This window comes from Parasteatoda tepidariorum, chromosome X1 (assembly GCF_043381705.1).
Source record: "Parasteatoda tepidariorum isolate YZ-2023 chromosome X1, CAS_Ptep_4.0, whole genome shotgun sequence".
In the NCBI taxonomy this organism is placed as follows: domain Eukaryota; kingdom Metazoa; phylum Arthropoda; class Arachnida; order Araneae; family Theridiidae; genus Parasteatoda; species Parasteatoda tepidariorum.
Window position 1 is genome coordinate 48,032,295 of NC_092214.1, and position 11,985 is coordinate 48,044,279.

At 27.8% G+C, this 11,985-nt stretch overlaps 1 protein-coding gene across 1 annotated transcript in view; it reads right to left on the reverse strand.

Annotated features, from left to right (window-relative positions):
• LOC107439404 (ionotropic receptor 25a) overlaps window positions 1-8,889 on the reverse strand; it is a 56,929-nt gene extending 48,040 nt beyond the window's left edge. The window contains exons 1-2 of the mRNA XM_016051995.4: window positions 8,743-8,889; window positions 3,976-4,102 (exon numbers count right to left, since the gene is read on the reverse strand). Coding sequence (XP_015907481.1) covers window positions 3,976-4,084 — 109 coding nt within the window. The 5' untranslated portion in view covers window positions 4,085-4,102; window positions 8,743-8,889. The remainder of the gene's footprint in view (window positions 1-3,975; window positions 4,103-8,742) is intronic.
• Between the last annotated feature and the right edge of the window lie 3,096 nt (window positions 8,890-11,985).

Below are 11,985 nucleotides of genomic sequence, written 5' to 3' on the forward strand. Positions count from 1 at the left end.
ATATATATATATATATATGTTTAGAAATCATCTAGGGAGCATATTTTTATAACTAATTTTCTTATTTTTCCATGTGATAATATTTTTCCATTTTGCATTATAATAAATGCACAATGTCTTGACTAAATATGTACTCAGTTTCATTTCTTCAAGCAATTTCAACTATTACTAACTACAACTTGGCTTTACCGTCCGTGAAGTACCTTGGACTTCATTACCACACAACTCAACTTTTTCCGGCTTTTTCTCAATTTTTCCTCCAATTTTTGATTTTGATTTTTTTAAGATCACTTTCTACCTCATCAAGACATCTTTTTCTAGGTCGTCCGACCTTTATCTCTCCCTCTAGTTTTCTTTTATAGATTATCTTCATTTCTCGTTCCCCACTCATTTGCTCCAGATGTCCGAGTCATTGTATTCTTTCTATTTTTATTAAATTAACTATATTTTTTCTTTATATAGTTAACTTTAATTGCTGCTAATTCTTGAAAAATCTCTGCATTTGATTGGTCAGTATATATTGGTCCATATATATATATATATATATATATATATGTTTAGATGAATTTTTCGAAAAAAAATTGAAATTATTTTCCAACTCAATAAATTATTCATATTTTCGTTATATTTTATATATTGGGCAAAATCATTCAGTACCAGATGCCAATCATGTATCTTTAATGCTGTTTCTTCCATGAGGAGTCAAACCCAGCTGAAAATAAACTGCAGTTTTTCTACAAAATTTAAGCATTTTTGAAGTTATTCAACAGTCTACAGTAGATTTTCTGTGGAATTACTTTGCGGGTAATGTAAAGTAGCTTTGCAGTAATTTATTTCAAAAAAATTGTCAGCTATTGTCTACATAATTACTGTAGTTTATGTAAAGTCACTTTAAAATCATAAGTTTAGAAAATGAGGAAACTTTTAATCCCTAGTTACATTGCAGTAAATTTAAAATAATTATACAGTCATTGTTTCAGAAGCATATTTTCTAATGCATCTGCAGAAAAACTGCAACTTGTTAAAGTGAGAGAGTCTTACGGCAATCGAAGATTTTGATCTTTCAAACTCGCTGTCCTCGTTTTTAATTCTTCAACATTTTGCAACTTTTTTTTCTTGATTATTAATTAATTCTTGATTATTAATTTTTTAGATTTTTATACGAACTCTAAGCATGCATATATTAAGGACAGAGATAAAGTACGTTATCTGCATTTATAAAAAAACTCATAATATATATATTTGACCTAATTGTTGTTTTATAATTTTGAAGCAACAAAAATTTTTAAATAAAATATCTTACACTATTTAATTATTTTAAAATTTACTTAAAATTAAGTATTTAAATATCTCTGCATTTTAGATATTTCATAACTGAATTAATTTTTATCAACTTATTATTTATTGATTTATTTCTTATTTATAAAATTTTTCTTTTACGTAAAATTGTGGTAAAAGCAATATCACAACAAATCACCACTCTACTAAATTTTTTAAGATTTTTTTCTGTAGCTTATTTTTAGGTAAGAAGACACTTATAAAATTTTAACTGCAAGTTTAAATATTTCTCCATTGCTAATTTTTTGTCTTTCCGTAAATTCGCTACTAAATTAATTCAGTGATTTCATTTTAATCTATCTCTCCCTGGATTAAAAAATTATCCAGTATGAGAGTTGTTCTACTATGAGATTTGTTCATAACAATGTGTAATTTTTCAAACTGTCCTAAAAATAAATATCAAATCTATATACAGAATAATATAGATTATAATCAAATTAGATAATTCCAATTTCAGTGTAACAGAAATATCGATGAGCCTAATAAGCCTTCATTACTTCAGGTTCATTGCAAACGGCTAAGAATAAATTAAATTTATTGAAGCATGGGTGGTATATCCTCTAATCAGATTAAGCATAAGTAGGCTTATTGTAATAAATCTAAAAGTTGTAAGCTGAACAAGAAAATAATGGATTACTTTCCGATTAGCCTGGTGAATTGTAAAGAGCCTGTTCCTAGTTTACGATATAAGTCAATTTAAAAAATAATGAATCAGTTAAATTGAAACAAAAAATTTTGTATTAAAAAGGGTGATAATTATTTAAACAATTCCCATCCCATTATATCCTATGTTACACTAATATTAGAAGTAACTCTTTCACATCGTTATGATGTTTCTCAGCTTTAAATTTGAAACAGATGAAAAGGTTTTTAAAGAGGTGCGGTCTCTTTAACATGCAACAGAAAATGTACTCAGCTATACAAATGCAAATATATCATTGATCAAATTGTTACTGTTTTATTAAATATTATTACCTTATGTTATCGAACATTTCATGATATGTGTATCAGTTGGTTTTAAATAGAAATATAGTAAATTCTTCCTAAGACGGACAAAGTATAAATAGGAATTCTATGTAAAACAGAAAATGTAGCATAGCCTGTCCAACTCTATATTGTAAAAAGAATGTAAGTTCTTAGCGATAGTTTCGAGAAAAGCGACATGACAACTATTTTCTTTCCTTTGCTAGTGGGACGGTAAAATAGAATTTCAGAAAACCGAAGAAAAAAAAATTGATAGTTGAAAAACTTTCTTTTTTGTAATATGTAACTTATTATACAGAAATGCAAAATATATAAAAACCTCTATTTTTTGAAATCTCACTCACTTTTACTGAACGGCAGTATAATAAGTAACAATAATTAAAAATTTTTTAAACTGGATTCTGTCTAACGCGGAAATGAGAAGTTTAAGAAGCCAGCAAAAAATGTGAAAATTCTTATGGGTCGGAAAAGTTTCCATGACTTGTGCTAGTATTCCCAATTAATTTTTTACAAGCATGTTTATTTACTTATTTGCGTGGAGCACTGGTGACGAATTTGTGCTGTTAAATTGCATATTTCGGCGAGTTTCTAAATTCAATAATATAAACTCAATGCACAAATAGAGGATAGCAACAGAAATATTTCAGACTTGGTTCAATATTCAAGATTAACAAGATTATTAAATTATTTTAATGCAATCTTGACCATCTCGTCGTCAATCCTGACCGAGTTAACTATTCTGTTTAAAGCCTATCATTGTTGACCGATGACGAATTAACTTATCATTGGTTAGCAACGTTTGGGCAATCAATCCTGACCGAGTTAACTATTCTGTTTAAAGCCTATCATTGTTGACCGATGACGAATTAACTTATCATCGGTTAGCAACGTTTGGGCAATCAATTTTTAGAATGTTTCACAGTTTCTTCCACTATCAATTACAAAGTAATAGCCTAGAAATTATGTAGTTTCTGTGTAAAATTCCCGGTCAATAAAGTGTTAATATGATGGAATTTCAGTTTCTACTCCGCTTAAAATTCCATATTTGAGTTAGACGGGAAACTGTCTAAAGCGGAATTTTTGTTTGGCGATGATTGATCTAGCTTCGAAGATAGATCTTTGACGAAGTATATCGCAAATCGTCTTTTAAATACAGCGTAATCTAGCGTAATACAGCGTAATCTAGCGTAATACAGCGTAATCTAGTGTAATACAGCGTAATCTAGCGTAATACAGCGTAAATCTAGCTTCGAAGATAGATCTTTGACGAAGTATATCCCAAATCGTCTTCAAAATACAGCGTATTATAAACGAGGGTCAACAAATAATCTAATTTTTGTTGTTTTCACTTAATTCTTAACAAATAATTTTTTATATGGTAGAACTTTAGTTCATTTTCATTGAATTATATTACATTTTTACAGCGCATAAAAGGGTTAATTATTCTTAACTCTTGTTTTATTTAGATTGTTTTTAGTTATTTATATGATGTTTAATATAATCTTTTCCCTCCCCTTATTTAGCATCAAACTTATATATTTTTATATAAACCTTTTCAAAAAGTATTAAATTTAATTTTAATCTATTTTATTTTCTGTTAACGAAATTTTAATATACTATATAAGTTTCATAAAAAATATTTAAATATCTTACCTAGAGTCATGCTTGCTGCACCTGCTAGAGTGTTAAATGAGTTGCAGATAAGAATAAATAGCCAAAATGATAGAAGAGTCTTCAATTTTTCATGAAAACTCAACTCCATTGTTTTCAGTTAATTCGTCTGAAAAAAATTCATGCACAATATTAAATACACTTTCAATTAAAATCGAATTTCGATCAAATAAGGTTAAATTCCTCAGCATATTAAATGTAAAATATCCTCAAGCTTATGCACGGGATTTCTAAAAAAAACTGAATTACTATTATTCATATTATTTATGGCCTACATAGGATAATGCTTTATTTCTTTACCAGCCATTAACAAAAAGGTAATGGTTATATTAAAGGCATTTAAAATTTTGTAAAATAAAAAATAGAGAAGAGGGATGTAGACTTGAGATTAGGGTCAGCAAATGGAATATTTCGGTTATTTATCACTTAAAATTCCTAAGCAAATTTTGGTAGATTGACGAAACTGTGCGACAATTTCATTTGTAGTTATAGGACAAAACACTAAATTCCTAAAGAATAAATTTTGCAAGGTTTCAAGGAGACATTGGACGTTCAAAATGAAAAAAAGACCTTCAAAAATCGATTATTGGTTTTTGAAATGTTAAAAAAATGTACACTTTACTAAGTAATAGGCAACAAACCTTGATTAAATCAGAGTTTTTCTTACCGAGTTATAAGATTACGAATTTAAAGGTACATACATCAATATGCATTTCTCGAAGTTGCTTTTTCTCGTAATAGAATTTTTCAATGTTCTCACAACTTCAAACCAGTTTTTGTTTTATTGTTATTAAATTTTTTTTCCTTACTTTTTGTTTACTTCTAAATGTATTTTATTGACTCATATCTAAATTTAATTTTTTAATAAATTAGCAAGCATAATTAAAGCATGTGGTGACGTTTTTGGTGACAAATTAAAATTTAGTGCCTAATTGTGTTATATTTTTATACTGTTACCCATTATTAGTTAAGTTTATTTAAATACCTATAAAAACGTGTTTGGGTAAAAATTAAATTTCGTTCACAATGAACTTTTTAATTACCAGCATTAAAAAGCCATACTTCAGCTACAACTTTAAAAATAGTTATTATTTTTTCCTAAACCATTGCATACTAACTTATTCTAATGTTACCAATATTTTGTTAAAATTTGAAAATGATCGAATAAAAATTTCCCTTTTTGTGTTTTGAACGTAGTGTGTCCCCTTAACAAACAAGGTTTTTATCGTGGAAAAGTAACTTCGTAATATTTGCTTTAATTGAGACTTTAGACTTTTTTATTCATTGTTTTTAACAATAGGAGATGTTATATAGTGAACAAATATGCTTATTTAAATTTTTTACTGAGTTTAAAAGAACATAGGGCTATTTTATTGCGCCTCCCACGGCTCTTGGAAAAATTCAATACTAGAAGTAAATTCAAGTTTATTCTAGCAAGAATTTCTTTTTACGATACCATTTTAACGTTTAGTTATCAAGAAGAGCTAAGTTCATCTACAAATATGTTTTCCCTATAAAATAGTGCATACTGGTTGTCACAAATGTTTCAAAAAATCAATTAAGTCACAAAATGATCGAGGCTTTTAGCACATTTTTCATCATAACTATAAACACCTTGATTAAGTATATGGGATAAAAATGTGAATTAATTATCAACAAATTACTTGTTAGGATGCTTATTTAATAAATTAGATTATATTTGTAAAATATTTCATTTGTTTCCAGTTAGGACTACAGTAGTTATATTATTTTCAATTATTTCTTGCATAAGAGCTAATCTATGAAAAACAAATGCTTTAATGTGTTTTCAGAACTTTTTTAAAATTTAAAATATTGATTACACAAGGAATTTCTTAAATTTATTTTACATAAGTAGCAAATTGGAGACTTCAAAAACTCTGCTAATGCTTCTCAACTGTTATTTCATATCGGTTCGCGAAGCTACTTTATCAAATAAAAACTAAATAAAATTTTTCTGCTAAATAAATATAGTACACTTCTATTTGAGTAACTTGTCATTGAAAAAATTTCTTTTTTGCACAATTGGTATATAGTTTAGTTATTAAATATAAATTAATATTTATAAACCCGAAGAGTCGCAGATTTTTATAAAATTTAAAGTAGTTGTGAAACAACAACTGAGGTAATCAAAGCTTGTTTAATTTTGCCTGTGATTAAAAATTTGAACAATACTATAATCAGATCATATATATTGATGTTATTGTTTAACTTGATTACAAATCATGTTTGTTAAAATAATTGTAAATTAATTTCATTAAATGTAAAACATTGTAATGAAATTCGCTACCACTTTATATAGCAAAGAAAAGTCATCCGTTAAACCAGTGAATTGGGTATTCATGTGTATATTAAGCTTAAACATTAGTTAAAATAGATCTGGTTAAGATTATTTACTCCAGACAGTATTTTTAGATTAAAAATAGTTCTATTTTTATTTTAATTTCTTTTTTAATAAGTATTAGTGGATTAAGTAATTGGTTTCATGAATTGCTCACACCGCTTGATTTGGGGCTAATGTGGACTATTATTAAAAGGAGTATACATACAAATAGCTTTCTTATCATTCTAAATGAAGAAAAACGTTAAATTTTATTTAAAAATATTCTAGAAATGTTCAAAAAAATAATTAGTAATATTTTTTTTAAATTAAAAAAAATGGGTTACATTAGCTTCTTCTTTCTCGTAATTATGCTCCCAATCTAATAAAAAATTAAGATTTTCAGAATTGCCGCAACATACTATTATAATTTAATTTTTTTATCTTATTTTTTTAAACTATAAATCATTACTTTCAGATTTTAAAATTAGCAAGTATTATAATGATGTCTAAATTTAACGAAGAAATTTTGTCAAAATTTGATTAACATTTAGCTATGATGACATTTAGGGGATAAACGTTTAGCTATAAATACAGCAAAGAAATTACAAAAATTGCAATTCATTTTTGATCAGAGTTTAATCTAATTTTCACACTTATCTACAACGATTTTTTTATGTGGTTGTAAAGTATTTTAAAGTGGTATCTAATACATCAAACCTCGCATTTTAAATCACTAAAAAAAGTCATAAATAATTTACTTTAGTCAAATAAATTTAAAAATGCGTTCTTTTTTTAAACATCTGTTATTTTAATTACGATAGTGAAATATCAAAAAGTCACTGAAATATCACAGGAATTTTCATATATTACTCAAGGTTATTGAAACGGTACTTGGTCATACAAAGTTTTTCAGAAACTGAAAATGCGTCTGAAACCTAAGCAAAAATTTTTGTCTGGTACCCTGTAAAAAATTCCGGATCAAATTCCAGTAAAAAATACCAGCACTTGGGATGAAAGTACTTTCTACCATAAGAATCCTATTTTACCATAAACTTTTACAGAACAAATAATTTGTTATACCGTAATTTTTACAATAATTTTTACTGTTAAATCACTGAATAACTGCATTTAAATAAATATTACCGTCAAAATTACGGTTTGAAATTTTACGGTAAAAAATGAATTTTCAAATTACTCAACATAATGCAAAATTTAGTTTTAATGTATCGTTTTCCGTATTTATTTCATTATTTAAAATGTTACTCTATTGGAAAAATATTATGTCTATATCGTAGTAAGATATGCTGCTAAAAATTCCGGATCAAATTATGATGTAAAGTACGCACTTTAGGTTCATCATCCATAAAATTTATTTTTACTGTAAAATATTATGCGTAATTTTGACAGTACTATTTATTTAGTTGGAGTGATTCAGTGATTTTACTGTAGTTATTATTGTAAAAAATTACGGTATATAAGATTTTTTGTTCCGTAACTTGTTCCTGAAAAAATGGATTTTACGGTAAAAGGTATCGGCACCCTAAGTGCCGGTGCTTTTTACCGTAATTTGATTCAGAATTTTTTACAGTGTATGATCTAGTAAGGTAAGTTTCCTTAATATTTGTTGTTGTTTAAAAATGTTTTATTAAGTTTGAAAAGTGTTAGACAAGTTTATAAGCTTAAATAGTTAATAGAAAAAATTATTGTACATCGTACCTTCCGGTGCATCAATCAGTCATCAAAAGATAATCGAGAAAAACATATGCAGGAGAAAAAATATATGCATTATTAATAGATTAATCACTTGTCTTGGTATTGACAATGTTATTTGTTTTTATTATGAAGCTGCTATATGTCTTTCAATAACTCTTATTTGGGATCGTTAAACTTTTCCCTTCATGACGTAATTTTTTTCTAACTTTTGAAAAAATATTTCGCATTTCTATACTACTAAGGATTTTTAGTATAAAATAACAAGACGTCAAGTTCACTAATTAATTAAATATAATCGCAAATAAAATAAAAAACAAACACTTGTGACTTCCAAATTTTAATTTTCTTGCAAAAAACAGTATTTTTAATTCAAATAATAAATAGGTTTATCATATATTTATTTTTAAAATATGTAAGTGTAAATGTGTTAAATGTAAAAATGTTACTGTTTATTTTTTAATTATGCAATGTTTTTAAAAATTTTGTGTTTTAAATATTTTCCGTTCGTTAATATTTTTTTAACTTTAAAATTTATTATTTTATTTCAAAATATGTTTATGTGGTCTTCTAATTGGAGCTTTCAAATTAAATGAGCACAATAAAGTTTTATAAACAATTAACAACAGTTCTATTAACTCTGAAGGGTATTTCAAAAATTAAAAAAAAACATTAAAAAAATTTAAAAAATTACAAACCTTTGTCTTCTGATATCTAATAATTCTTTTAGAACATATTCGAACTTCCTAAGCTTCCATACACTAAATGTGTGAGAACTAACTTTCCTAGGGCGTTTCTTTGCTTGAAATGATAACAGCCAATAGGAACAGTCAATAAGGTGCGCGTGTCTTTCAAAAAGTAATAGTGAGAACTAGAAGTTCAAACAGCTCGTTTTTTACTTGTTTGTAGACATTTCAATCAATATATTGCTTTTGTTGTGGCGAAATGACTTTTTTCTGAGCATAGATTATACGTGTCGGCTATAATTTTCAATACAAATGACATTTTTCTCCTCAAGTCAAAGGCATTTTGTTTAGATTTTTTTTAACTTACATGGATTCCGTCAAACTCATTACGCATTCTTTTGTGCAATAGAGTTTTTGAATAATAAGTCATGAAACCGTCTTTTGTAAAATGACTTCAATTGAATTTTCACGTGGCAGTCATATTAAATATGTTAATAAAAACTCGTTAATGAGGCAACAGGAAACAATTTGTAGTCTTTTTCAATAAATGAAATAAAAGATAGGCGTAGTTGTTGACCGACTGCAGTGAAAAGTATCGATTTTAAGCATTGTAAATAAATTTAAATTTAAATAAAAACGGACAATTTCACAGATAAGTAATATTTAAGCAAATCAGTTCCTAATCTGCAAATAAAAAACTTTACATTTACGGAAAAAAACTGTCAGTTTCTGTTTCAGTATAAAATTGTTTATTTCTCCGAAAAATACTATTATTTAAAAGCAGACGCCTACTTTTAAAGCAAACTCCATTAAGTAACTATGTCAACATTGTGGTTGGTACTAGCCGAGATTAGCATTCGTACCACCAGTTGAATCTGGGATTCGAACCTGGGTCACTTCATTGGGCTCGGCGAGCGCTTTGTCTCTTGAGCTACCGCAATTCTCGTATTTCAGTATTAAGAAAAAGCTTAATTTTTTTAAACTTAAAATTCTTACTTATTGAAGTAATATTTAGGTCCAAAAATGTTTAAAACCCATAGTAGGCCCACTCGTACAAAAATGTTTGGAAACTGAATTTACCAAAACAATAATTCCTTAAGAAATATAATATACCGACAAAATATTAGTTTAACCATAAAGTCGAACCACAGTTTCATTTATACGATGTTTAAAACCATAAAATAATTGCTGAAAATTAAAAGCAAGTACAGAGCTACTTTAAATCTGTTTATAATTTATTAAAATTAGTTTTGAACAAATTGTTATTTTCTTAAGATTTTTGTTTCGCAAAAATTGTTACGTCGAAGAAACATTAATAAAAGTAAAAATATTTTATAAAAATTATAACTATCATGAAAAATATATTAGTATAATTACTATGTTTTATGAAAAAATAATACTATAATTACTATGTCTTATTAAAAAATATTACGGTAGAAGGCAAAATAACGTGAGCCTCTTTTTACGCTTGTTGCAATTCATGTAAACGTTACATCAACACAAATTCTGCAATCTTTCTTTCTAATATTTCAAATTTTGTGAACAATTGAAAACTCAATAGAAAAGTGTATTAAGGGACATAGTGGGGATATTCATTTTTGATTTTTCCTTTCTTCGAAAAGAAAATACGGAAGAAAATATGAATGGAGCTGATGTATCATTTATATTTTCTTCCATATTTTCTTTTTATTCATATTTAATTATTTCTTAATTTTTGCTTTTTCATTTTTACTTGTACTTATTTATCTTTGATTTTTTCTTCTCTTCCACCATTTTTTTCCAATAATACTTAAGTATCTTTTATCTTTCGCTCATTTTTGTTTTCACTTGTGCATGTTTTTCCTTTTTCTTCTTTTCATCTTCCTTCTTCTCTGTTCATTGATAATTAATTGACAACATTGATAATTAAAGTCCCTTATTTTACTTCTGCTCTTCCTTTTCAATTGGTATATCCAATTCACAGTTCTCGTTCTGAGGTATATTAATAAAATTGTTTCTTGAAAAATGGAAGGCAAAATGTTTTGGTATGTACTAAAGATCTTATATTTCCCATGACATAAACTTTCGTAAAAGGAGTAAGGCTAATTAAGCTTTTTTTTTAATACTAGTATCACAGACATTCCATAAAATACATTTAAACTTGAAAATGCCGTAAATTTTTTCTTGTTTCACAAATTTAAATATTGGCAGTTTTTTCTTAAAATAAAATATTTATCCTGTAGTTTTCATAATATTCCTACAAAAAAAATGTCTAAAATTTGAACTTGTTTAAGCAACTAACAACAAGCAGCTCGCACCGCCTAACCATGAATAAGATTGTAGCTCTGTTTCAGGGCTATATCTCTTAACGGCCATTGTTGGAAGACCAATACACGTGGACGACGTGGACAGCACCTGAGCTTGTACCCCTTCTCCAAACTTCAACACCACAATCAACCAGAGAACCTTAGGTCATGACAGATTTAACGTGCATATACACGTCCGTTGTTTCTGGTTTTGTCGACTGACAGAATCGAACTCACAATCCCCAGCTGTGGTGTTTTCGATGCCTTAACCATTAGCGTGCTCCAGAAACGCCAAACAACAAAAAATCCTCTGGAGGTTATTCATTTGATTATCATAAGCATAAAATGATTTAAACTTCAATATAAATGAAGGTATTGGGCCAAATGTTGTTGTTACATATGGCTCTCTACAATGTTCAACTTTAAGTGGACATAAACAAGGAGTAAAAAGGAACAAAATTACAATAACAAACAAAGAAAACACATGACAAACACCTATTAATACAAAAAGAACACATAGAAAAAATTAAAGTAAGAAAAAAAATACATATATATACAGTGAAGAATGAGAAGTAGTCTTTACAGAGAGTTCATGTGATCTCTGGCATCCCAGTAAAGTTTACGCAGATCACCCCGCTCTTGGGATTGTTTGTCCAGTAAAGGGCATACAAGCAAGTGGTCTGAGTTCATCGTTCCCGAATTGCAGATTTGGCATTCGCTAGATGGAAGGATACCTATTCTGTTGAGGTGCTCTGCCTTGCACTCATGGCCTGTTGAGAGTCTGAAGTTTGCCACGGCCTTCTTACGAGGACTGTGACAAAATTTCTTCCAACTGTTTTGGATGTTAGCCCAGGGTTTTCCAGTGGATTTTACTGCTTGGTTGAGCTTTAGGACGGTCATAAGTTTCTCGGAAAATTGTTTTTTAAGGGAGTCTGGTGGAATCGGTTTATTACATTGTGGTTCGAGTGTC